This window comes from Panthera tigris, chromosome D2 (genome assembly GCF_018350195.1).
Source record: "Panthera tigris isolate Pti1 chromosome D2, P.tigris_Pti1_mat1.1, whole genome shotgun sequence".
Taxonomy (NCBI): Eukaryota; Metazoa; Chordata; class Mammalia; order Carnivora; family Felidae; genus Panthera; species Panthera tigris.
In genome coordinates this window covers 38518420-38545450 of record NC_056670.1, presented here as the reverse complement: position 1 = coordinate 38545450, position 27031 = coordinate 38518420, and the positions used below count along the sequence as shown (strand labels likewise).

The 27031-nt window shown below is 57.5% G+C and overlaps 1 protein-coding gene across 6 annotated transcripts in view; it reads right to left on the bottom strand.

Annotated features, from left to right (window-relative positions):
• Positions 1-27031, bottom strand: part of ZMIZ1 (zinc finger MIZ-type containing 1) — a 233121-nt gene that overhangs the window by 96706 nt on the left and 109384 nt on the right. For all 6 annotated transcript variants that reach the window (XM_042959832.1, XM_042959833.1, XM_042959834.1 and 3 more), the window contains 2 exons: positions 12574-12682; positions 6069-6182 (listed from right to left, as the gene is read on the bottom strand). In XM_042959832.1, the coding sequence (XP_042815766.1) occupies positions 6069-6182; positions 12574-12633 (174 nt within the window). In that variant the 5' untranslated portion in view covers positions 12634-12682. The remainder of the gene's footprint in view (positions 1-6068; positions 6183-12573; positions 12683-27031) is intronic.

Sequence of the window (27031 nt, the reverse complement as noted above, 5' to 3'; positions counted from 1 at the left end):
TTCCACAGGCTCTATTTGCCCCTGACTGTGGTTCTTGCCGCACCTCCTGTCCCTACACACACCCCATGATCCAGAGGCTCTGGGCCACCTCTGGGCAGGGCATCCTCACTGTTAGGCTCACCGTCCACTCAGCAAAACCAAGGCCACTTATTCTCTGTGGCCTGTTGAACATTTCAGGTCTGGAGACAGGCACTCTCTACAGTGGGTCGGGAAGGGTCACTTCAGCTTAGATGTTGACTATGGTGCCCTTTTCTTTGGTGGAACCTTGGAGTGGATGTGAGTGAGCAGTTTGTTCGGACGAGTGCATCAGTGAGGCTGCTGTTTGTGGGAAATGTTGACAAGGGCAAATAGTGTAATGAGCATATGGTCTCCCCGGTAAGAGGGGCCAAGTAAAAGCTTTGTACGCAGCAAAGTGCCAAATTCTGACGATAGCTCCAGGAGGAGGAATTCTTATCTCTGTTTCACAGATGAGGAAACTGAGTGTGAAGAACAGCCAAAGGTTTCAAATCTTGTCCACGATAGAGCCAGGATGCAATCCCAGGCAGTCAGCCTGTGGAGCCTGGGCTCTTTCCACGAGAGGCCCTCTTTTTCAGCCCCAAAAGGGTTAAGGCCATAACTGCAGGGAGAACCCTCAGCCCTTGTGTTGAGGGCAGGAAGGCAAAGGTCCCTCTGTTTGGCCAATACTGGCTAATCCTGTTGCTCTGGTTTAAACAACAACAAAAACCAACCAAAAAACCAAAAAGCAAACTAGCTAAATTGAGCAAGAGAGGCCTGGTGCTGGTATAAGGGCTGTTCTGCAGGCCTGGGAAGGTCAGCTTGTCGCCAAATCCCCTGAGCCCCAGCGTTCAGCAGGGTCACTGGCAACAGCCTCCTTTCACCAAGGCCCAGAGAGGGTAGGGCCTTGCTGAAGGGCAGCACAGCACAGGCGTGGCTAAGCTGGACCCTGAGGCCCTAGAGTGCCTTATGTGCACCCCCTGGCTTCCTCTGGCCCAGCCTGCAGACCCCAGGAAAGTCCTGTGAGGCAGGTCTGACTGACGGGGCAGGGCGGGGGTGGACTTGGCTGTGTATCCTGTTGTGTTTCACCTCAGTGGCGGGGGGGGGGGGGTGGTGGGGGGTGGGGGGGGTGGGGGGGCATGGAATCCTTCCCTAAGGTGGGCCAGGGGAAGACCCCTCCTCCACAAAGGCCTCTGCAGAGGTGCTGCTGCCCTCTGCTGGCTGCCCAGGCCCAGCCAGCTCCGGGAGGCCTGAGACGGAGACCCGGGGTCCCAGAGGGACCTAGGGGTCAGGGAGTCCAGCCCCTCATGCCACAGAGAGGGAGACTGAAGCCCAGAGATGACAGAGGGCGTGTGCTCGAGGTCCCGCAGCCAGTTACGTTAGTCCCATAAAGAGAGAGTGTTGCCTTGAAAAGTGGTGAGCCTCTTGGCTCCGAAGCAGGACAAGCTGTCTGGGGGATGCTAGGGAAAGGACTTCTGTTCCCGGCGTGGGGCTGGATTCTGACGCCCTCTGAGGGAGTCGGGGGGGAACTGGAGGCACGCCAGGCCTGCACTCAAATTCTGCTCCACCGTATCCTGTGCAGCCTAAGGCAGGTTACTTAACCTCTCTGAGCCTCAGGTTTCTCCTCGGTAAAAGTGCAAGGACGTCCTCTATAGCCAAGGTTGTGTGCTGGGGGGCTCTGACAGTTCTGTGTGTCCCAGTTCTGTCTCATGGTCATAACACAAGCCCCTCAGGGCACAGCCCTCATTTCCCTCTCTGCCCCCCTTCCCCATCTCAGTGCAGGGGTCGGCAGGTGTCTGTGGCTGTTGCCGCTGCTGCTCTGGAGTCAGGCACGAGATGGGGCTCTGGTTCCGCCACCTGCTAGCTGTCCTACCTCACCCAAGTGACTCAGCTCTCTGGGCCTCAGTCGGCTCCCCTGTGCAGTGCCCTCCTTGAGAGGATGGGAGCCAGGACTAGGCACACAGCTCAATGAATGCTATTTACGGACATACCCCGACGGCTTCAGCAGCGAGTTCTCTGAGGCTAAGGGGAGGCTGCCACTGGAGAGATGGGGAGGGCACTGCTCTCAGCTAGCTGGCGCCTGTTTCCCTCATGCCACCTCCTCTCCTTCCGGTCTCCCCTCTCCTGTTCTCTGGCCTCCTTCTTTCTGTTCCTAGAGCATATCAAGTGTGTTCTACCTTCGGGGAGGAAGGATGACTGACTCCAGAGAGGCCTGATGTTAAGGGAAGGGCCAGGAAGGGAGCCCCTGGCACGGTTAGGATAAACGTGGTCTGAAGCGGTGACCACGGCTCACACCCCTTGCCCCTTGGGAGGGGCCACAGGGCTCCTGCACTTCTGCATCCTGGGGTCAGAGGGCCTGAAGGGGAGGGTGGGGCAAGGGGGCTGCTGGCTGCTTTCGCCCCAGGGCCCAGCCCCAGTATGACAAAGATGCGCCCGTTTACTGACTGAGGCGAAGTGGTTTTTAATTTCTGTCCTCCAAGTAAGCCGGATCCAGAGGAATTTGTTCCCAGGGGTCACCCAGGGGATCGTGGCAACCTGGAGTGCCCGGCCTGCCACTGGATGGGGAGGGGTGCATGCGGGGGAGCTCAGCAGCTTTGCCCTGTTTAGGCCCCCTGGGATCTCTGACCTCCCCCATCCTGTCCCTCCCGCACGACATGGCTGGGGCTGAGGATGTGCAGGGGGACGGGAGGACCAGCAGCGGGGCCCTGGGCGGGCAGTAGAACCAGCCTGGGACGGTAGGACGCTGTCCCCTCGCCGCCTGAGTTGCCTTGTTTGTAAAACAGAAGCGGTGATCCTTCCCCTGCCTGCCATACAGGGTCTTCATAAGGACCGAGGAGCCAGGAAAACGCCTTGGGTACTGAGATTGTCTTCTGTGACTCCCCATTCCCCACACTTCCCTGCTGCTGGTTCTGTTGAGCTCCAAGGGACAGTCAAACTCCCGTCTCTGCAACTGAGGCAGGTGAACCAAAGGCCCCTTTTGGCTAGGCAGCAGGCCAGAGAGGTGGGGGTCAAAGCCCACACTGAACAAGTGCGTGCCTTAGGCTGTCGTGTGATGAGGGGAGGCCCAGGAGAGCTGGCGCTGTGCCTCTGTCCACACAGCTGCCCCTGCCCAGGAAGCCACAGCCTCCCCACTGGCTAGTCAGAGCCTACGGGCTCCTCCCTGGGCTCCCTCCTCCGGGAAGACCTCCAGAATCCTTCCAGCCTATCCTCCAAGGATGCTCCCCTTAGTGCTTCTGTCCTCACCCAAATCATATCCCATCACTCACCTGCTTAAGATCCTTCAAGGCCCTCCATCACCCTTCAAATAATATCCAAGCTCTTCTCCCTCAGCTGCAGGCCCTGTCTTGGCTTGTTGCTGCTTCCCTTTTTGACCTTTTCTTGTATCCTTCTCCCTCTTCTGTGCTCCAGCCATCTGAGACTTCCTTCTGTTCCTTGAACAAATCAAGCCTCAGGGCCTTTGCACTAGCAGTGCCCTCTGCCCGGAGCACCCTCCCCTCTCATGGATGACTCCTTCTTGCCATTCAGGTCTCGGCTGGGGGTCACCTCCTCAGGAGACTTTTCCCAGCCAGCACTCTACCCCTCTCCCAGGGCACTGATGTATGTCCTTATTTACTCTTTTATGAGTTCAGTGCCTCCCTTCCTCACTGGAACATACGCTGCTTGAGAGAGGTCCGCTGTGCTTGTGCACTCCTCCAGTGCCCGGCATAAGGCCTCAGTGAATGTCTGTTCAGTGAATAAATGGCAGAGCTGGGGCGGGGCCAGCTACTGGTCACCTCACACCCCATGCCATCGTCTGATTCAGCTCTGAATCCCTATATCCCAGGCAGGGCCAGGCTCGGGGCGGGGTGCTGGGGGATTGTGGCAGCCAGTCTGGCCACACCTTGTGCACGGTCCCCCACCTCCTGCTTGACTTATGGCTGCTGGCAGCTGGGATGGGAATGAGGGGGCCTCTAGTAACATCTGTCCCTGCCTGTGGGGCTTAGCCTGAACCAGGATCCCCGCAAAGAGGATTAAGGGAGCTGGTAGAGGGAGGGGAGCCCAGCGGGCTGGAGGATGAGGAGGGCTGGGCAGCGCCTGATTTGGCCTCGTGGCCCCAAGGAAACCAGACAGCATCGGCCTCGGACAAATGGAGGAGCCCTGAGGAGCTGCCCCCCACCCCGGCTGGCATCCCCACTGGCCAGGAGCATTCCCTCTAGAGGGGTCTCGCCTTGAATCCCACACCCACTTCTAGCTGGCTGTGTGACCTTGGGAAGCCATCACAGCAAGCCTCAGTTTCCTCCTCTATAAAATGGGGACAATGGCAGGGCCGGCTTCATGGAATGTAAGGATTCAGTGAGAAGGTCTATGCAGCGGACCACGCTCAGTGGCAGGCACAGAAGGGCACAGAAGGTCATCATTTTATAATGATGACCCATGAGAATGTCACTCTTCCTTTTGCTCCAGGCCAGGGCCATGCTCTTTTGCCTCCCTCCCATCTGGAGCTTTTCAGGGAACATGGTGCCCCTGAACTTCACCAAAGATTCCTACCTGTCCAGGCATCTGCCTTGGCTCCTCCTCTCCAAGCCTTGGGGTAGCTGGGCTCTCCAGAAATCTGTTTACCCATGTTCCCTTCAAAGCTGACTCAGGGCTGGGGCACCTGGGTGGCTCAGTCGGTTGAGCATCCGACTTCGGCTCAGGTCATGATCTCACGGCTTGTGAGTTCAAGCCCCGCATCGGGCTCTGTGCTGACGGCTCGGAGCCTGGAGCCTGCTTTGGATTCTGTGTCTCCCTCTCTCTCTGCCCCTCCCCTGCTCATGCTCTGTCTCTCTCTCTCTCTCTCAAAAATAAATAAACATTCAAAAAAATTAAAAAAAAAAAAAGCTGACTCAGGGCCTTTTGAGAAGCTGCCCTCACTGGTCCCCAAGGCTCCCTCGAGCTTATGGATGCACGTCATGTGGCTGGGGTCATTCACAAGCAGCAAGCTCCTTCCCCATGGCTGTCAGCCGGTGAGTTCCGAGACTTGACAAATCATGCCACAAGTTCTGGGCCTGGCATCTGCTCAGCCTGCAACCCAGGCCCTTATCAAGCTGAGTGAATTTCGGCTCTCTGGGTTCTGTGGTCTCTCTGGGCCTTTGCACATGCTGTCCAAGATACCCGCAGGGGTATCTGCAGCTCCTTGCCCCAGTTTTCCACAAGCCGCCCCACCTCCCAGGCAGTTCACGCTTCCCTTCTCTGGGCCGCCTCACCTCGTACACAATTCTCTCGACCATCTCTTTCCACACCGGTCTCCCTGCTAAAGAGGGAATCGCGCTTGGCAAAGTCTTACTCTGTGGTTTCGCAGGGCTTTGCAGAGGGGATCATATGTGATAAACGAGGGCTCAATCGATGTTTATTTGGACAGATGGATGGATGTAGTAGGAGCTCATTAAATGCTTAAATGAATGGGTAGAAGAATGGATGACTACAAAAAGAGCTCGATAGACGTTTGCCCAAATGGACGAATGAACCACCGGATAAAAGAATGACTCAGGGCGCCTGGGTGGTTCAGTCGGTTAAGAGTCTGACTCTTGGTTTCAGCTCAGGTCATGATCTCATGGTTTGTGAGTTCGAGCCCTGCATCAGGCTCTGTGTTGATAGTGTGGAGCCCGCTTGGGAGTCTCTCTCTCTCTCTCTCTCTCTCTCTCTCTCTCTGCCCCTCCTCCTGTGTGTGCACACTCTCTCTCTCCCTCTCTCAAAATAAACTTTTTTTTTTTTTCTTTTTAAAGAATGGCTAGAAATCCTGCTTTGCTGAGGGTGGAACATTTACCCTCACCAGACCTGGAGCTTCCCCACCCCCTCCAACCCAGCGAGGCGCTGTGCTTTCCCATCAGGTGTGGGGAGCCCATATCACTCTGACAGCCGCGTCTCCCCATCAGACTGGTTTCCCGGAGGCTGTATGTTGGGGGGTGGTGCACACAGACGGGCTGTGCCCTCCAGCACTGCTGTCTTTCTATCTCTCATCCTCTGTTATCTGCGGCCTCTCCGACAGCTGGACAGGCACACGGGTCCCCAGGCATTCGCCCTGGGTGCAGGTGGGGGAGGGGGTGCAGACTCACCGTCAAACAGCCCATCAGGCTCTGCTCGAAGGGGCGCTGGAAGGCTCGCGGGTCCCCACACCAGTCCAGCAGCTCCGTGGCGGCATTGTGGAAGTTAGCAGGGTTCTGTAAGTGCTGTGGGAGAGGGAAGGAGGCAGCATGAAGCTCCAGGAACAAGGCCAGCAGGGCAACGTGCAGGTCTGGGGTGGTGAAGACCCTGGGTCCCACTGGGGAGGAGACTCGAAGAAAGGGGCGGGCCAGGAATAAGGAACCTTCTCAAACTCCCTCTCTCTCGCTTTCCCTTTGCATCCACCCCACCTCATCCCTGGCAGGATGGGGGTTAGTAGCCCCATTGCAAAGATGGGAAAACCAAGGTCTGGAGAAAGATGAGAGTATTAAAGTGTTTCCTGGATCCTGGCAGTAGGGGCGGGTGAGCTCTGCAGGGTTCAGGAGGGTAGCCCGTGACCCCCAAGTTGGGGACTGGCTCTCCCTAAGCCAGGGCAGTCTTGCGCTGGAGATTCCTTCTTGGTGAAGCCCACTCCTGCTAACCATCACCACCCAGGTCTGGACGCCCACCAGCTCTGGCTTCAGAGCAAGTGCGGCCATGGCCCACCAAGGGCAGGGGTCAGGTGGATCAGAAAGAGACCCCCAGGCCAAACTCAGCCAGGGGGTCAACTATAAGCACACTGTGCCCAGGCTATTCTCACACGGGGGTCTGGTGTGTGTGACTTAGCTCCCCAAAGCCAGATTTCCCCGGGCCCAGTCTGGCTAGGCTCGGAAGCTGCTGGCATTGTCGGGAGGGGTCCCTGCCCGAACTCAAGCCCCTCCCGGTCAGCGGGTCTGAGTCAACAGAGACTGAATTTTGACACCAAGGCCTCTAGATTCTGCTTGGGACCCAGGCCACGGGGCCGACTGGGTGGGTGGTGGGCGCTTCACTCTCTAACCCCCGCCCAGGTCTCCCCAGGCCCCGGGGGGCTGGGCCTTAGCCCAGCGGGTGGGTGACTCGCCCAGGGTCACACAGCAGGCTAGGTGCAGAGCTGGGATCCCAGCGATGGGTGTCACTGACTGTGGGTCCTCCAGAGGGACACCTAGGGCGTATCCACAAGGGTCGGAGGTGAGGCCAGCTGCAAAAGGGTTGGTGGGAACTTCTGAGGCCCCTGTTGCCTTGGTGCTGGGAGAGACAGGGAACAGTGGCTTCCCCTGCGGTTGCGGGGGGGGGGGCACTCTATTCCCTCCTGCAGCTCAAGTCTGCCCTGGAGCCGAAGCAGGGAGGGGTCTTAGCAGCGGCCAGATCCCAGAATTGGGAAGGAATGGAAAGTGCGGGGCGCCGGGGGCTCCCTCTGCCTTCACCTCCCGCTTGCTGCTGACCCAGGGCAGCCCCTCACCTTCCCCAACCTCCCTCCGTTGGCCCTCTGTAAAAGGGGGATGACAGATCACGGCTTAGCGGCGGGAAACTTTTGTTTCTTTCGCTTAGGGTTTTGTGACTATCGTTACAACATGGTCTGTGCAAGAAAAATTTTAAAATGGACGGAAGAGAGTGAAATGACTTAGAACAAGGTGCCTCTAGGGGAGAAAAGGGAGAGGGAGCAGCGAAGGAGAGAGAGAGAGAGGGCAGGCGAACAGCAGCAGGCCCTCCGTCACGGGGCCGGGGAGGGCTGGACAAGATGAGACTCGTGCGGCCCCTGGCGAGGCGCCTGGCGCGTGGGGTGCTCCCACGCGGGGCTGCCCTTGGCCCTGACTCTGCCTCCCGGAGTCTCCCCGGGAAGCACAGCTGTTCCGTGCAGCTCTCAGCCCTGGCTCACACGGGCTCCTTCTGCAGAGGCAGAGCTGGGAGGAACCTCCACATGGAGAAAAGGGCCCTTGGAGAGGGCAGGGGTGGGTCCTCACCTCCGCCTCCTGTGCTCTCTCTTTAAACGGGTGGCCTGGCCGTCTGGGCTCCGAGTGGAAAGCCATGCAAATCGGCTAATTCCTTGCCCAGCAGACTCTCTCTGCTAACCGAGTTATTCCGTTTATTTATGTGATGTCACACCCAATTAGCAGGGTCAGCAGTCACCACATGCTGCTCTCAGAGCTGCCTGCCCATAGCACCCTCACCCTGCAGGGCTCTTGGGCTCACAAGTGGCCTCTGAGGCCAGTCCCAGGGGCCCAGTTTTGTTCTGGCCCCTGAGCACGCAGCCGTCCGTATCTTGGCCAGCCCACCTCCAAGCTTCTCCACCTTTGTGCCGGCCAGCTCATGTGGCCTTCAGCTTGGGCTCTGGGTGGTCACTGGTGGGCCCGACACACTGGGCACAGGGCATCCCGTTCAGTGACTGTTGCTCTGTGGCTCTGTGGCCTTGGCCCAAGACCCATCTCCTCTCTGCGCTTTTGTTTCCTGTTTCGTCTATGAGGTCACTGGACTGCACAGGAACGGGTGACCTGGGTCAGACTTATTTATCTCAGTCACTGAGCCCCAGACCCCTCATCGGTAAAATGGGGTCACACATTGGTAAAAAGCTGTCACACAGCTTACAGGACTGCTACAAAGTTTAGGAGTGATTCAAATAATGACCTCCCTATTACCAAGTAGGTGCCAGGTAAAGGCTGCTATTGTTCTGAACTTGGTACGGTTTCTTCTCTCCTATGAGCATCTTGAGAGGAGAAATAGGGCCCTGTTCACCTGTGGAACTCTCAAGACTGGCACGAGGCCAGGCCCACGCAGAAATGGTTGGTGAGCAGTTAACTGTCCAAAGGATGGTCCATCTGTGTTGTCGGTCGGCGACCTGGCCACTTCAGAACAGGTCCCTAGCGCCATGTGGAGTGGCCAGCCTTTGATGGTCAGTGGATGACAGCACAGATGTGAATCAATGGCAGAGGCCTCCCTGGCTGTGGCTGTTACTGGGTTCTAATAGCTCACCTCCCACCAGAAAGTCCGCCTGTCTCCACAATTCCTCAGAAGATCTGGGCTATATCCACTGGCCACTGAGTCTGCTGGGGCAGGAGCAGGGGACAACAAAGCCTAGACCAAGTTGGATTGACTACCCAGACCACGTGATGAATGCATCTTCTTATTAGTTCATCTGTGAATCAAACAACCTGCCCATCCATCCAAAAATGAATCACTCCATCCGTCCATCCATCCATCCATCCATCCATCCCCTTGCCCACTTACCCATTCAACCATTCACTACTATCTTCATTTCCCATCTATCATTCATTCACCTACCTATGTATCCATCCAGAATTTCTCCAACCTCCCGTCCATCCATTCATTCATCCATTTATCCATCCATCATCTATATCCACCTGCCTAACTGCCCATCCCTATGCCCATCCATCCACCCACCCACTCATTCCCTTAGCTCTCCTCTCCATCCATCAGTTCACCCCTCCCCTGCTTCCCCTCAACTTTCGTGGGCCCTGCCCCAGCCTGGGCACCATGCTAGGCTCTGCTGACTGTGATGAATACGACACGTCCTCTGCCCCCAAGGAACTCAGCCTGGAGGGAGGCCTGCCACATGCCCCACAGGGCCTCTAGCTCAAGGGAGAAAGCAGAGTCGGTGGGGTGGCTGGGTGCCCAGGAAGCAGTGGGGCTCAGAGCTGGAGGGTGTAGACGCTCAGAAGGGCCCACGCGATGGGGGAGGCTGCTGTGCAAGAATTCGCTGATTGGTGTGGCTTTGCACGTGCAGCCCAGATGTGCCTGTGACCTCTGAGTGGGGCACACTGTGGAGAGGGCACTGGTTCTTCCCATCCCGGGGGCTGAGAGGGGGGGAAAGGCAGCCGAGCCAGCGGCCCGGAGGAAAGAGGGGCAGCGGGCTGCTTGGGGGATGGTGAGTGTGAGCAACGCTAGAACCAGGGTGCGGTGGGGGTGGGGGGTTGCTGTGCTGTAGAAGTGAGGCAGGGCGGGGAGTCCGAGGCTGCAAGGCCCCCTCTGGGAGCCACAGACCCACCCGCCAGAGCCAGGCACAGCCAACACATCTGTCATCCTCAGAGCACGCAGACCTGCTTGCTTTTCTCTTCTGATTAGGCTAGAGGACGTCTGAGAATCAACAGTCTTCAGCCAGACACGCCGCCCTCTGGGGCAGCTGTGGAGCAGACAGACGTTAAGTGCTGAGCCGTGTCTGACCGGAGGTGTGGAGGGGGCTGTGGGAGGGTAGGGAGCTCTGGATGGCCCAGGGAGGCCTCTGGACGGCCCGCTCGCCCTCGCAAACGTGTCGGGATCTGGCCCCAGCGCACAGCTCTGCGTGCCCCGTGTGTGCACATGCGCAGGTCGGGCAGGCTGGGGGAGGGCAGCCGAGGAGATCCCTGGCCTTCCGGCTGCCCGGGCATACACTGGCTGGGCATCCATCACGATGCATCATTCTGCAGACCAAGCAGGGTGGAGTGGCAGCTTAAGCAGGGTTAGGTGGCTAGCAAGTGGCGGAGTGGGGGCTCGGCCTCGCTGGCTGGTAAATCTGAGCCCCGTGTGCCATGCTTCAAAGGGGTAAAGGGCACCCTGATCTCTGGGGACGCAGAGCCAGGCACGGGAGAAAGGTCAGGGTGTGAGCAGGTGTCAGAAGGAACACCGTGCCTGGCGCTAGGAGGGGCTCATGCACCTGACTGTACTGTTGGGGGTGGAGGCCACTGATGGCCCATCCCTCAGGGCTGGGAGAAGTAGGGCCACAGGCTGAGCCGGGAGACAGCCCTGCAGAGCCTCCAGGAGGAGGTAAGAGCAGGGCTGGAGGGAGGGCACCGTCTGGCTTCCATTCTGTGACTGTGAGCAGAGGCGTAATTGGCGTTTGGGGGAGCTGTTTGGGCTGAGTTCAATCTGTAACCAGTCTTCTTCAATTTCCTCTCCTCAGACCCTGCCCGGGCTTCCGAGAGAGAGCTGTGCTCGATGCTTACGAGAAGACACACGCTTTCGTTCCCAAGGACCAGCCTCAGCTCCACCGGGCCCTGGCGCTCAGGGAGGGCAGGCTGGAGGGGGGGTGGGGCCGCGAGCTCTGCCCTCCCCCCCCCCCCCGGGGTCCTGAGGCCAGTGGCCCATGCTGGTGACCTGAGTGTGCTGCTAAGCCACCTAAGCCAGGGGGCTCACCCCAGCGCTTGCTTCCCTGCCCCTGAGACGCTGAGGACAACAGCCCCTGCCACCATGCGACAGCCCGGACCCATGTGACGGGTGGGGAAACTGAGGCTCAGAGGAACAAAGCGACAGGTCTGAGATCAGGGACTGCGGGCACATGGAGGAGTGAGGATTTGGGCCCAGGTCTCTTTGATGTCAAAGCGCTTTCTGGAGGAAAGTAACACTTAAGAGTCTGCACAGGCACTCGGGGCCGCAAGGAGGCTGCGCCCGGAGGGCAGTGCGCCGCTCCTGGCCAACACTGGGGGGCGCCCACCAACCCTGGTTCAGCCAGACTTCTTAAAGTGGGGTGGAGGTGGGGGGGCTCTGAGCCCACCTGGAATGTGCCCCGATTCTGAACAATCCGGAGAGGAGGCTGGCAGGCAGAGCACCCCCTCAGCGCAGTGTGATCGTCAACAGGACGGGGAGCTGGCTGCCCTCAGGGATGAGGCCCGCCTCACACAAGTGAAGCTGGGCTGTGTGACTTCAGCTGACTCCCCTCTCTTCTCTGTGCCTCAGTTACCTTTCCTGTAAGATGATCAAATTCCCCAGAACCTTCTCTTTTTCTGTTTCTTTATAGGAAACCACTGGAGCAGAAGGGCATTTCCCTGCATCTTCACAGTGGCCCAGGTGGCACAGCAGAGCCTAGAAAAGCATGGCACTGGCCCCAAATCACACAGCTAGGAAGGGGAGGGGAAGGGAGGGGGAGGGGAGATGGAAGGGGAAAAGAAGGGAGGGGTGGGGAGGGAAGGGAAGGGGAAAGGAAGGGAGAAGAGGAGAGGGGAGGGAAAGGAAGGGGAGGGTAGGGGAAGGAAGGGGAGGGGAAGGGAGGAGAGAGGAGGGGAGGGGAAGGGAAGGGAGGGGAGGGGAAGGGAGGAGAGAGGAGGGGAGGGGAAGGGAAGGGAGGGGAGGGGAGGAGAGAGAAGGGAAGGGGAGGGAAAGGGAAGGAAGGGGAGGGGAGGGGAGGGGAAGAGAGAGAAGCAAAGGGGAAGGGAAGGGAGGGGAGGGGAGGGGAGGAAAGGGAAGGGGAGGGGAGGGGAGGGGGGAGGGAATGGGAGAAGGGGGAGGAGGGGGGAAGGGAAGGAGAGGGAGGGAGGGGAGGGAAAGGAGAGGAGGGAGGAGGGGAGGGAGGGGAGGAGAGTGAAGGGAGGGGAAGGGGAGAAAGGGGAGGGGAGGGAGGGGAGGGAAGGGACAGGACAGGGCGGAGCTGGCAGGTGAGCCCTGCTGTGCAATGCAGGAGTTAGGCTGATCTCTGCCAGGAATGTTCTCACGAGGGGGTCAGGGAGACCCAGGCAGTGAGCCCTTGCCTGCCGTCACCTCCACCCAGCGCCCAAGAGGCCCGGCTACGTAGGGCAGGCCAGCACCTCTCCTGCTCTGCTGCCGTGGCGGCCCGGCCCTCGCCAGCTAGGCCAGGCTGGGCAGGGGAGGAGGAGTGGGCCCAGGCCGCACACCCACCTGCTTGATGCACTGTAGTCGGTCATTGGTCTGTTGGATGTGCCTGTCCATAGAATTCATTCTGGCCGTTTCACTGGGTTCTACCCGAGAGCCATGAACGTTGTCCAGCCTGTGAAGACAGAGGAGAGCGGGTGTCACTGGGGTCGTGCCGGGCCCGACGGCCTCACGGCCGCTCCCCAGCCTCAACGCGGACGTGCCGGCCCAGTGGCTCCTGGCAGGTTCCAGGGCCCTTTCTGAGCTGCGGCGGCCCCTGTCCCAGCCGGTCCTGCAATGGAGGGAGGAACTTCGGCCACAGCTGCCCAGCCCCCGGGGAAGCCCACCTGGGCTGGGAGCAGGAGTTGCTCCTGGGTGATCTCTGGGGATGACTCACGTGAGCACTGCGCAGGCACGGCCACGTGGGACACGATGTGAACTGCACATTCGGCACACACGTTACCACACGCGCGTGCGTGTTAGGGGGCGGTGGGGACGGCGACCCCACCTTCCGATTCCCAGTTCAGGGCTCAGCCTACGTGACGTGGCTCTGTGTGCGCGCGCACACGTGTAGGGGTCTTCCCACGTGACCCTCACTGCGTGTGTGGCGTAAGTGCAGCATCCTGTCGTGGCACCAGGATCCCCCCCCCCCCAACCCCCCATGCTTCAGAGTTCTCCACACTACGGACCACAATTCCATTTGCCCCTTTGCCTTCCTGGGAAAGGAGAAGGGCGGGACTTAGCGCCACCCCTCCTTTCAAGACGAGGAAACTGAGGCTCAGAGGGGGAAGCGAGTCACCCATGGTGGCACAGGGAGCCAGTGTCAAAGCCCATACCAGGAACTAGGGCTCCAACTATCAGCTCACGGCTCAGTGGGCAGGGTACATGAATGTCATGGTCACCGGGCTCACTCCCTGAATGGCTGTGGGCCTTGGGAACTTTAACAGGAGTGTGACTTCCTTCCGGGTGGGGAAGCTGAGTAAATGAAGGCAACCCTGTCACCTTCAGAAAGGCCCTGGGGTCCTCAGGCCACTGGGGGGGGGGGGGGACAATGGCAAAGGCAGAGATGGAGAGAGAGAGACAGAGACAGACAAAGAAAGAAAGAGAGAGAGAAAGAAAGAGAAAGAAAGAAAGAGAAAGAAAGAAAGAAAAGAAAGAAAAGAAAAGAAAGAAAGAAAGAAAGAAAGAAAGAAAGAAAGAAAGAAAGAAAGAGAAAAAACTGGAGAGAGAGGAGATAGTCTACCCACTGTTCAGGGGTCCAGGTCCCTGGGGCAAAGCAGAAGTCGGCCCATGGCTTCTGGGTTTGCTTTCGGTAACCCAGCGGGCATTTCAGGCTGCAGACACATGGTTCAGACACAGAGTGCTGAACAGAGGCCCATGGCCCTTGGTTTCTTCTGCTATCCTGTGACACTGCCCTCCCAGAAGGCCCCTCATCTCCTGCTGTGTCACCAAAGGTCCCATTTACCAGGCACTTCGGGTATGCTGGGCCCCTGCATTCTCTCCTTTACTCTTCGTGCCCATTCTGTAAGACTAAAATTATCCTCCTTTTACAGATGAGGAAACTGAGGTCTGAGATCTGCCAAGTCCCCATGGCTAGTAGGAGACTGGACTGTGTCTGTCTGTGCCTGTCTGCTTCCATGTCCTGGCTCTCTGCCCCCAGCACGAGCACCCTGGGCTTGAGCGAACTACCAGCATGGCGTGTCCAGGCCCAGTCTTGGGAAGAAAGGCCTGGTTGTTTTCCAAGGAGCTCTTTGCTACACAGTTCCTTCAAAGCACTTCTCACCGCTCCATTTGTACTTGAAAAGGCAACTCATTTGCGTGGTTCCAAAATCAAAGCCCACGAGGGTATCCAGCGAAGTGCTGACCCTGTCCCCAGCCCCCAGATGGCCTTCCTGGGAGGACCAGTGTCACCAGTCTCCTGAGGGTCTCATCTTAGAGAAGCAAAGAACTATGGGTACTGTCCCCTGCCACCCCTTAAGAAACACATAAAACGATAACGTTCTATACACACTACTTGGACCTTGCTTTTTCCCTCTTGATAATATTTCAAAGTTTATTCCACATCAAGACATAAAGAGCCTTTTCATTTTTTAATGGCTGCACCGTATTCCAAGGTACTAATGAATCCAACGAAATTCTGAAATTTATCCAACTAAATTCTGAATGTCCACCCCTGCCAGGCACTGCTCTAAGGCCTGAGGCCCCAAACGAGGCCCTTCCGCTCAGAAGTCTCACGCTGCAGACCGAGTGATGAGGCCCGAAGCTGTCTCCAGATTCATTATTGCCAACAGTGTTGCAGGGTCACCTTTTGTATTGGTCACATCGCCCACGTGTGAATTAATCTAGAGAACATACTCTTAGGAGTGGGGTGTGTGGGTCCTTTGGGCATTTGTACTTCTGATACATGCTTTCTGGGTTCACTCTGCCTTGGAACTCTCCCACAAAAAGGTAAAAGTGGGGGTAGCGCCCAACATTTATTTTTTCTACCCTCGCCCACCAACATCCTTCCATCCACCCCACCTATCACACATTTATAGTCCCAGATAGCCAACTTCTCTATACATCGTTGTCCGTCTAAATGCCCGTCCGCCCATCTGTCTACCCATCCACTTACCCACGCATCCATCCCAACACCTTCAGTCTACACGTACCCATCCAGGCACGCTTCCAACTCACCCAGTATATGCTTTTCAATATCTGTCTGTCCTGTGCCGGGTCTTCTTGCTAGATCTCTCGGCCACGGAGAGATTAAGATAATTCTTTTATGTTCATGGCACTCTTGGTCAAGTCAGCCGTCACTCTGTCTTACCCACTAGGCGACTATTTGTTGAGCTCCTTCTAAGTGAGGAAACTGAGGCTCAGAAGTTTTAGTAGTCGCAGCCAGCTCCAGCATCCTGGCTTTCCCATTACAACCTAAACTTTGGTGCAACGAGTAGGGAGGGGCTGGGGGTCCCCCCTGGAGACTGCTGCGGTGTGGCAGGTGTGTGTCATGGGAGAAGTGTTGCTCTCCTTGCTACTCCTGTCGGTTCCCCAGGCAGGGGCTGAGTTTCTCCTTCTGAGTTGACTCCTACAGAGCCCCAGCCAGCGCTCACTCCCAGAGGGCTCCTGGGGCCAGGGACGAGTCATGGTGCCCAGTCGGCCAGCAGGGGGCGCTGTTGGTGAAGCTAAGTGCCCAGAGGGCTAGAAACCTGCACTGTGGGGCTCTCTCTTTAGGGCCCTCTTCCTCCGCAGTGAGCACCCAAGTGCCCCCAAATGGGTGGGCGGTTTCGAGCAGACTTCTCTGGCTTTCTAGGTCTTGGATTCCCCTTTTGTAGAGCAGGATGGTGAGTGGGGATTAGGTGGCCTCACAAGACTCTGTCTCTAGGTAGACTTTTCCCAGGATGCACACAGTATTTTATGTAGGGTCAGGGACCTAGTGGGGCCTTGCTAATGATTATTGAATGACCGATATGTTGTTCCTGGAAACTGAGGGGCACTCAGCCCACCCAGGGAAGCCCTAAGCAGGCATCAGGAGCCCAGACCCACCTAGGCAGCCACCTTGGGGCCCAGAGGCTTTTCTCCTTGCTGAGTGCCCCCCGGTCCTGGCCTGGAACACTGGTGAGACTCAGGGTGGGTGGCAGGCAGCAGGAGAGATAGCAAAGATCATGGGGACAACTGCATGTCCTATGTGTCTTAATCTATAGAACAGAATGTCCAGCTGATGAAGGAGACGCTCACAGGTGAGGTGACATTGGAGATCAATGGACAATTGGGGTTATCGGCCCCAGGAATGGATGGGGCCGGCAGCTCCAGCCCCCACAGAAAAAGGATGAAGGCGTGGAAGGCTAAGAGTCTTGGGTGTGGAGAGGCGAAGGAGTTATGACAGGCAGCTCACTGAGGAGCAGTCTGGAATCCTCCATTTGTCCTGGACCTGCCATGTTTAGGCACCAGGCCTGACCCTGTGCATTAGTAATTTACTTAATCCTAAAAGGCTAAGAGAGGGGAAGCAACATGACCAGGGTCACACAGCCAGGAAGGCGTTGGGCTGAGAGTCAAACACTTTCTATCCATTAATGCGGTTTTTTCCCACTCCTCCAAGACTGGAGTCAGAGCCTCCTGGAAGTCCCCACTCAAGCTGTGTCTGGGCCCAAAGAGATGTCCCCTTTTTCTACCCAATCTGTCCAAACTCATCCACTTGCTAGCCGCCACCCCCCCCCCCCCCCCCCCGCAAGGAGTTGCCTGCAAACGGGCAGCGCGGGGGCAGTAGCCATGTGCTCAGTGGCCAGCAGAGGTCGCCCTCCGCCGTGGGAGTGTTGCTCCGCTGGGCTGCAGCCTCCCTCCTCAGAGCTTGGGCTCCTTTAAGCCTTTACAAGTAGCTACAAATCCTCCGTGGCTGCAGCTCCAGTGCCCTCGGTGGCCGGGCTCCCTCCCAACTAGAGATCCCTGGCGTGTACTGGCCCTGGGTGCATCCACAGCCCCAGCCCGTCCCCGGCCTCCTGCCTATCTCTGAACGGGCAGTGGGCTCAAGCAGTCAAGCCCCCCAACCCGCTCTGGCCCCAAGCCCTCTCCCTCCTGGTCTGAACAGCCACGTGCCTGTAGGAGTTGCAAAACGAGTCAGCTTGGGGAGGGGTCTCGGTGGGAGGGGGGGACCCTGCTCTGCCTCCTTCCTCCAGGCCTCCGTTTTCCCACCTGTAAAACAAAGGGTAGCCAGCCTTTAAGAGCCCCTCCCACTTGAACATTTTAGGATTTCTGTGTCAGGAGCTCCAGCTAGTTGGGAAACTCTATCTCAACAAGTGTAGAATGTTCGACGTTAACAACTACGTAAGCCCGTCCCAGGGCAGCCTCCCGGGAGGGAGAGCCGCTGTTTCCGAGGACGTTGCCCCCTCGGCCACCCACTCTTCTTTGCACCCTGTGCTCAGCCTGGCTTAACACGGCGGATATGTTCTCTGCCGGTGACACGTGAGCCGGTGTGGTCTTCTGACTCCCAGGTAAGTCTTGGAGGGCCAGGCTTCTATGCCACTCCTCACCACCTAGCACGGCACTGGCCCCGTTGCCCCTCGGTTGGTGCCTAGCACAGAGGGCTGCTTAGAAGTAGGGGGCCGAGAGATGCAGGAGGCCCTCGTGTGGCAGGACAGGGGTGGGGTGGGGGCGGTAGAGGGGGCGCAGAGGGAGACAAGGGCAGAGTGGGACTGGAGCCCATCTGGCTGGCTCCCTGAAAACATCATGGCCCTTGGGGCCCCATGGCCCTTGGCCCTTTTGTCCCTGGAAACAGGGAGTGGGGTGCTCTTCGCTGCCCCTTGGAAATGTGGGGTGCTGAGGCCCTGGAGGCAGCTCCGGAGGGTAGTGGGCCAACATCAGCTCCGCTGACATCGGGATGTTTTATTTTTCACTTTTGCGGCCAAACAAGTCAACTGGTACCCTTGACTCACAGGCACCCAGGGGAGGCGCATTTGCGGACGTGTGTGCGCGCTCGCATACATATGCACCCTTTTTGCACGCTCAGGTGTAGGCGCACACACACACACACACACACACACACGCACACTCAAGTGCTAGCGCAGATGCACTTGAGCACACACATCTCCTGACAGCTTGCACAGGCAAGTGGCGGGGTCCCCAGGGGAGCTGTGTGAGCAGTGGTGTGCAGAAATGATTCAATCACCATGCACATCTGCAGCTCAGATCCCCTGGGGCGAGCGGTGCTGGCAGCAGGGACGGGGGTTGGGGGGGGGGGAGCTGTACCTACAGCCTGCAGAGCAGAGGCTGCGTTCCCAGACATCGCCAAGGCCAGCGAGTTTGGGACAGCCTGGAGGGAGAGCCTGGGGCGGGGGGCGGGGCTAGGGGACCCATCCCAGCCAGCTCCTTCACCAGCTCTCAAGACTCCAAGAGGAGCAGGTGTCACGGATCCTGGCTTCAGCAGGGACTCGCCAACCTCGCACATGCGTGTCAGTCTAGGTCCTCCTTGGTGGGCCACCATCTCCCACTACTTCAGCCACGTCCTGTGTCCTCCCCCTGTACCCTGGACTGTGCTCTGAAGATCACACCTCCACGTCTTTGCCTCTGTCCCTCAGCCCAGAATTCCTGGTCCCCTTCATCTATCAAATCACCGTCTTTGTTTTCTACCAGTATAGCTACTCACTTCCATTCGTATGCCCCCGGTATACCTGTCACGCACCATCTTGGTGGTACCAGACCAGACCAGACCAGTGGAATGTCTTTGTATCCGTCTGCCCCATCAGCTGGGATGTTTTCCGGTTACAGACTCCCAGACCCTAGCCCGGGGCCTGGTACCCAGCAGGTGCTCAGCAATGCTCATTAGACGGATGGATGGCCATTGCTGGCATATACATGACCCAGAGTAGCACGAGCTGAAAACCCAAAGACCCAGCCCTCGTCAGAGGGATTCTGCACCAGGAGAGGCTCCATGAACCCGGGCCACGCTTCCCGAAGAGTGGCGGACCCCTGGTGGAACAAGGAGGATCTCCAGTGGTCTGCCATTTTTGCAGGGACGTGTTTGGACTAGGACGATGATCACTGCTGAGTCTGTGGGTATTATTATTTCGGATAAGGTTACATTGGGAAGGAACGGCAACGTGCGTGGATTAAAGAAACGTTTTAAACATAGCATATGTGGGATGAAAGTGACTCGGGTTAGGGAAGCACTGATGTAATCTGACACTTCGAGGCAGTGAAGGAGTAGAAGCTCAGAGAGGTGCAGGAACTGCCTGTGGTCACACAGCGGGTGTCTCCTCCACTCCTTGCAGCATGCACTAGGCACACTGCTTGCTGGTAGGGGAAGAGAGGAGTGGTGAAGCAGAGGCAGTCAGAGGAGACTGACTTTGTGCCCCAGCCCAGGGAAGTCGGGGAAGGGCAGAGGGACAGGAGATGGGAAAGGGAGAGGGAGGGAAGAGGCAGCCCCAGGCAGCTGACCGGGACCAGCTGCTTCCCATTCTTGGCCAGGCAGCTGGAGCAGGCCCCTGCACAGGGTGAGGCCCCCCGGGTAGGGGGGGGGGGCCCTGAGAGCCAGACCTTCCTGGCTGTGAGGTTGTGGGAGGCCCTGTTATCTCCTCGAGCCTGGCTTCTCAGCTGTCCAACAGAAAGGCGCAGCCCTCTCCGCCCCGCTGGGCTGAGGGGCTGAAAAAGGGGACAGTGTTCTGGAAAGGGAAGTTCTCATTTGGACCACAGCTCCTCCAAATCCAGTCGGTCCCTCCTCAGCTCAGGGAGTGCCCCCTTGCCAAGGCTTGACAAAGCTCCGGCCTCCTGGCCACACAGGCCAGGTGCTTTGGCTTGGCACTCGAGGCTCCTGGAAGGGTGGACCCACTTCTCTCCATGACCCAATCTCCTAGCACCGCACCCTGTCCCCCCGTGTCTACAGGAACACCCGTGGTCAGTGGTGGTTAATGGGACAACATGATGTACCCTCGGTGTGCCAGAGTAGGGGCTTCCTGAGGGACAGCCTGTTCTGGAACCCAAAGGTTAATCCAGAGGGAGGGATAACTCACTTGCCCTGACCAAAGTGCCAGTCCCCTGTCCCAACCCGCACCGTGCTGGGAATCCCAGCTGCATTTGGGTGTGCCTCATCCCTCCGGAGCATGTGATGACGCCCAAACCCTCCTGCCACCCCCCTGCCCCCCATCACACTCCAAATCCATGACCTCATAGTGAACTTTTGACAGCTTCTCTACCCAACAGGCAAAGGAGGACCAGATTCAATCCTGGACAAGGTCACTGGGTTTTCTCTCATCCCCAAGGCCACGCTGCCTCTGCTTTTCGTTTCCTAAAACAAAGAGCCTCTAAACAAGTATTGAATCTGTATGTGCCATTCAATTCTCTTCCCGCCCTACCGTATGCCTCGGAATTCCACACCCGCTGTGGTGTTCCGATTGTCCGCACTGTCCTACAGATGAAGGAACCGAGGCTCAGAGAGGTCCAATGGCTTGCCCCAGGTCATGCTACTGAGAAGTGCCAGGACTCGAACCCTGGTCTGAATACAAACCCCGTGGTGTTTTACCGCATCATGCTCTCCAGGGGAACGTGGCGGGCCTTCCTCAACTAGACACTTCCTTCCCTGGCCCCGACTGCCAGGGCAGACAGGTGACTGTCTGCCGTGGAGAGCCGAGGACAGTGCAGAGACAGAGTCATGCACGTTGCTGCCTGGTGCCAGGCCCGGACCGCAGACTTTCCCCGGGACAGTGGTGCTCATGCAGCGGCCTTGACCTGGCTCTGTCTTGAGGCTCTTGCCTGCAAATGCAAAGGCTCAGGTGCCATCGGGTAGAGAAGAGAGGCATGGCAATGGTTCTCTGAGGGCCCCTGGAGGACAGGGGGCGGGATGAAGCTGGAGATGGTGCCAGGACCCCCTGATCACCAGCTGGAGCCTTCTAGAAGGTTGTGAATACCATGCAGATGTTCTTATAGCTCTGGCTCTAGAAGACACAGAGGTGTTCTCCACTGCCCTCTCTCCCCCCAGCTCCTCAAGGCTCCAAATCTACCTCCCTGGCATATTCTGCCTGAGCTCCAGACAGGGGCACGGCCAAGGCAGAGCCAGATAGAACCAGATGAACCACTTAGGACCACTTAGGACCGTGAGTTCAAGCCCCGCATTGGGCTCTGGGCTGACTGCACAGAGCCTGCTTGGGGTTCTCCGTCTGTCTGCCCCTCCTCTGCTCATTCTCTCTCTCTCTCTCTCTCTCTCAAAAATAAACAAACAGAAAAACAAACAAAACGGTCCTCATGTCTTAGATCTAGAAGGGATCTGGGCATCTGCTCAGGCCTATCCTAATATTTACAGATGAGGAAACTGAGGCCCAGGGCAGGGGTAGGCGAGGCGGTGGAGCAAAGCCTTGAAGGCCCGGTCTGGGTCAGAGGTGGGGTCAGGGCTCCTACCCAGGCCTCAGGAGCCCTAGATGCCCTGAACTCGACTCTCTCTGTCCCCCACCACGTCTAGACACTCCCTGCAGAGAGCCGGGGCCAGGCCTGTGGATGCAGAAGGCTCAAACAGGGGCCTGCCTGGGAAGCAGGGGCTCCGCTCCCGCTGGCCAGCACCTGTGGTTTCCGTGCAGAGATTTTCAGCATCCTGGCTGGGCTGAGGCTGGCGCACCTGACCCCACAAGTGCCCCCTTTCTCCCAAAGGCCCATGGAGCAGGGGGTGAGTCGGCCAGGTGTGGTGCCCGTCGCCTCATCTGTACTCAGGGCGTTTCTGCTCGGAGGCCGCTCAGGGACTGCGCCACCCTCATCCCAGGCGGGGGAGCAGGGGCCTCGTCCCCCGACCCCTCCAGGCACAAAGCGGGCATCCCACAGGCAACCCGCAAACTTGTTTCCTGGCTGTCTGCTAAGAGACAAAAGTCCCCCTAGGTGGTCCGAAGCCGCATGCTGACCGGCGCTCTGACCGTGCAAAGGCACTCCACGGAGTACTCAGCGCGGGCGTCAGAACCTCACCTGGCCCTGTTGTATCTCATCTTACACGGGCAGCACAGCTTGGCGGTCAAGGTGACCGGGCGGCCTGGGTTCAAATTCTGGCTCTGCCACTCGCTGGCTTCTGTGACCTGGGGCAAAATACTGCCCTCCGGGTGCCTCAGGCTCCCCCTCGGTACAACGAGAGCAGTGAGAACAGTGCCCGTTTTCATAGGCTGCTGTGTTCACCGAGCTAGTGAACGGGAAGCACTCAGCACAGCCTGAGCCCATGAGCACTGGGTCTGTACCAGGCCCAGGTAGGCTTTATCGTCTCCATCACAGGCAGGAGGAAACCGGAGCCAGAGAGGAGCCGGGACTTGCTGGGGGTGGGGGTGGGGGGGACACAGACCACAACCCTAGACACTAAAGATCTTCAACCTTTTTTTTTTTTAAACCTGTTTTCAAAACTTACTCAAAATATCTGGTTTTCAATCTAGCTGCAGCAAACTTTTAGGCAGAAATTCAGTTTCTGAGGCACCCGGGTGGCTCAGTCAGTTGAGCGGCTGACTTTGGCCCTGGGTCATGATCTCGCAGTTCGTGGGTTTGAGCCCCCATCAGGCTCAGTGCTGACAGCTCGGAGCCTGGAGTCTGCTTTGGATTCTGGGTCTCCCTCTCTCTCTGCCACCACCCACCCCCCCCCCCCACTTACGCTCTGTGTCCCTCTCTCAAAAATAAATAAATATTAGAAAAAAAAAAAAGAAATTCAGTTTCTGCAACAACAGAAGGGGCTGTGCTGTGGATGGGGGGAGGGGGGGCGGGGCTTGCTCTCACACAGGCAACCCTGAGAACCATGCCCTGGGCTCGAGGCTGGGTGTCTGAGGACGTGGGTGGCTGAGGCATCCCCTTGCCCACTGATCAGAATGTCAGGTCGAAGAGCTGAAGGGATCTGTCCTAGTGGCAAAGGCCAGTGGTGGAAAGTTCCAGAAGGAAGGCGGATCAGGTTAGTACTTGACAGCACGTGCGCTGGGCTCTGTTCCTCCTGGGCAGCAGTCCGGATGCCCACGTGAAGTCTGTCCAGCTAGTCAGCGTTAGGTGATGGAGGCAGGGAGAGCAGAGGGGAAACTGCCAGTTCTGGCAAAAAGAGGGCGGTGCCCTGCCCACCCTGGAGGAGGTGGCCTGGGGTCTGTTTCTCAGAAATAGGGCCCTTGAGATCCTCCCTAAACAAAGGATGCTCTGGTCTCATTAGCTGGAGAAAAGCTGTGTATTCTACCCTCCCCGGCAGATCACGAAAGCACTCTTGTACATGGGGGGCTCGCAGAACTTGACTTCTCCCAAAGTTACCAAATTGCAAACCACTTTTTTTCACTAAACCCATTTTAAAATCCCATAGAACTAGTTTCCCGGGAACTGGCCTTGAGAAATTCCGACCTAAGGGGAGTGGCTGTAGGGTGGAGGCCCGGACAGCAGGGAGAGAACCCGGAGGAGGAGGACACAGGGGAGGCTGGGCGGGCTGGCAGGCTGAGGAAGGGGAACCAGAAACTCAAGCGTCTGTGGGAAGAGAAGCCACAGGCATCGGTGTCAAGATATGAAGCCCTCCATCCCTGAAGCCTAGGGCCCTGGATTCTGAATCCAGTATCGCGGCCAGTTTCCAGAAGCCACTCGTTATCACGATACACTCAACCAGCTCCCGCTCGGCTCCCAGCCCCCAGCAAGGCTGGCCCAGGTCAGGAGATTGGCACAGGCCGGGGCAAAGGCCAGAGTTGGAAGGTCACATGAGCTGCCTGAGGCAGAGGCCGGTTCCTTCTCCGCCCCACCCAAGCCAAGACCTGCAAAGGTAGGGCACAGGCCGAGGTGGCCCAGAAGGCCAGAGTTCAGAGAACTCCCTGAGGCTGTGGGGGAGGGGAGCCCGCTAGGAAACCTCTGTTCATAGCTGTGAATAATAATGAGAACAAAACAGGTGTCATTAAGTATCTACAGTGTGTCAGGTAGCACGTTTGGCGTTTTATGCGAATTATCTTTATAATAATATAACCAAAGATAGGAGTGATCAGCACCACCTATAGATGGGAAAACTAAGATAGGAAATGAGGAAGGAGCTCACCCAAGATTACAAAATGGCAGAGCTGGGATTCCAACCCACATCTGTCAAGCTTCAAAGCCCAGCCATCCATCCCCTAAGCCAGGCTCCCTCTGCACCATCCTGGGGCTTTGCAGATGGCCCAGCCCCAGGTGCCCTGCAAGAGGCCTTGAGTTCAGCCATCCCCCAGGGTGCTGCTCTGTGCTAGCCTGCACTGGCTGTGCCCAGCCCAGAGTGGGACCTGTGCACAAGAGGTGTCCATCCTCAGTGGGCTCCTGGCCTGGGGCGGGGGGCGGGGGGGGGCGGGTCCCAACCGTATGCCAACACACCTGCAGTGCTGTGGACACACAGTTGGCCTCTCTGGGACTGTTTTCTCAGCCCTCGACGGATGGGGCTGATTGAGATGTCACATACTTCTCCAAGCACCCCTAAACCTCAGAGGGTGGCCGAGGGCACTCGGCATTGAGGGAGCACTCACCATGCCCCTGGCCCTTTCGCAGGTTAGCTCACTTAGTCCTCACACTGACCCAAGGAGTTGGGCATCATTGCTCAGATTTTACAGATAAGCAAACTGAGGTCCAGAGAGGTTATACAACTTACTTAAGGTCACACAGCAGGGCAGTGGGGTTGCTGGGATGGGAACCTGGGTCTGACTCGCTTCAAAGGCCTCCCCAGCCTGATGCAGGGCTAGAACAGATACAGGGGAGGGGTTCCAGCCAGGCCGACGCCTATGTCACCCTGTGACCATAAGCACTCAGCCCTTGGACTGTCTTGGCGAAATAGAGGCTGGGTGAGGTGGTTCCTAAGGCATTTTCTTGCTTTTTTTTCTATGTTTATTTAATTTTGAGATTGAGAGACAGAGAGAGAGACAGAGAGAGACAGAGCATGAGGAGGGGAGGGGCAGCAGGAGAGGGAGACACAGAATCCAAAGCAGGCTCCCGGCTCTGAGCTGTCGGCACAGCTCGAACGCGGGGCTCAAACTCACAAACATGAGATCATGACCTGGGTGGATCATGACCTGATGCTTATCTGACTGAGCCACCCAGGCACCCAGGCACTTTCTTGCTTTAATGCTCTGGCAGGAGGCTGGGGGGGAGAAAGGATTTTAAAAAAAAAGTGAGATGGCATCCCTATATTCTAGAAACCCAGAATCCAGGTGAAGGCAGACGAGCTTCCCCAACCCACCTGCTGTCAGCACCCACCATGGAGGCCCAACTACGGAAGGCTCAGGGCTGGGCTGGGGGCATCCCCACAAGCTTTCTGGAGGAGGAAGGGTGGAGCCAGGTCCCAAGGACCAGGGGGCTTGGCTCCCCGCAGGGCCAGCATGACTGGCAGAGGGCTAAGCCGTGGGGGTTGCTAGGATGGGGCAAGGAAGGCCTGTCTTTATTTTGGAAATACAACCGCATCCCAGTCCCCCCCCCCTTTTTTATTACATTTATTTATTTTTGAGACAGAGAGAGACAGAGCATGAACGGGGGAGGGTCAGAGAGAGAGGGAGACACAGAATCCGAAGCAGGCTCCAGGCTCTGAGCTGTCAGCACAGAGCCCGACGCGGGGCTCGAACCCACGGACCGTGATATCATGATCTGAGCCCAAGTTGGACACTTAACCGACTGAGCCACCCAGGCGCCCCAGGCTCAGTCCCTTTTGGACCAGGCCTGGCCAGTCAGTCGGGAAGGGTGGCCTCAGGGTCTTTCTTAAGGTAGAAGGTACTGAAATGAAGTAGGACGCTCACAATTCATCTGCTTTTTAATTAACTCGCCCTGCTGCCTTAAGTGATTCCCTGCTTACGCTCATTCTTTTGAAAATTCCAAAGTGCTATTTCTGACCTGTGATTTACTATTGCCGTACGTCTCTATAAGCAGTGTTTTAGCTTAAGTGGCAGTTGCATATTAATTACAAAGTTAATTATGTGCTGTGTAATCATGCTGTAATTCATTAGTTTACTCTACACTCTTAGAGCCTCATGCTAATAGCAAGATCTGACAGAGGGTTTCAGGAGTCACCAAGAAAGACCTGTTGAAAATCCAGCACGGGACCGCAGGGGACTGGAGACGGCCTCAGTGTCTCCTCGGGCCCCACTTGCCTGAGCTGGGGCTGGGTCTCTGGCCCCTTGACGCTGTTCTCGCGGAGGGCATCACCTGCACCCTGACTGCCCAGGGCTCCAAAGGCACATGGCCCGGAGCACAAGCTGCCTCACAAACCGTCCTCTGCTGAGGATGGTGGAAAAGCCAGCGGGCTCCTGTTTGTTCCCCGCCTCGGAAGCGCAAGGACAGGAACAGAATTTGCTTAAAATTACTTATGGAACAGAGAGTCACTTCCAGGTGGAAAATTAATGGCTCAGATCATCAAAACAAAGTGGCCCTGATAGCACTGACCCTGAGGCAGACCTGGGAGGGGCCTTGGGAGGAGGTCCCAGGCAGTTGTTGGGGGGGAGGTGCGGGGCGGGGGGAGACCCAGGCCCAAGAGGGGCAAGGGGGGTATCTGGGATTTGGACCAAGGTCCCTTTACATCCGTTCCCTTCAAGAGCATTCAGGGCTCTTGAAAGTGAACGCTGGCCACATTTTTCTTTCCCTCTTTTCCTGTTTTGCTTTGTCTCGTAATAAAATGATGCGTGGGGTCACTGGGGCCTGGCTGTGAGCCCTGACTCCACTCCTTAGACAATCTCAGGACCCTCTGAGACCCAGGTGCCTCGCCTGTGCAGCCGGGTGAGAGCTCCCCGCCTCCAGGCACACGGTGGCAAGACGGATGGGAAGGAAATGTGGGCACCTCAGACCCTGCCCCTACCTGACCGCTTCAGGTCTTCCTAGGGGATTCTTGTCTAATGTTTTCAGTTTTTCATCTTTGAGAGAGAGGGGGTGCGGGGGGAGGGATCTGAAGCGGGCTCTGCACTGCCAGCAGAGAACCCAATGCGGGGCTCGAACTCACGAACTGTGAGACCATGACCTGAGCTGAAGTCAGCCTCTCAACCAACTGAGCCACCCAGGTGCCCCTGGGGGTTCTTTTCAAAGAACCATCTCTGCCTGGGCCCCGAGTTGT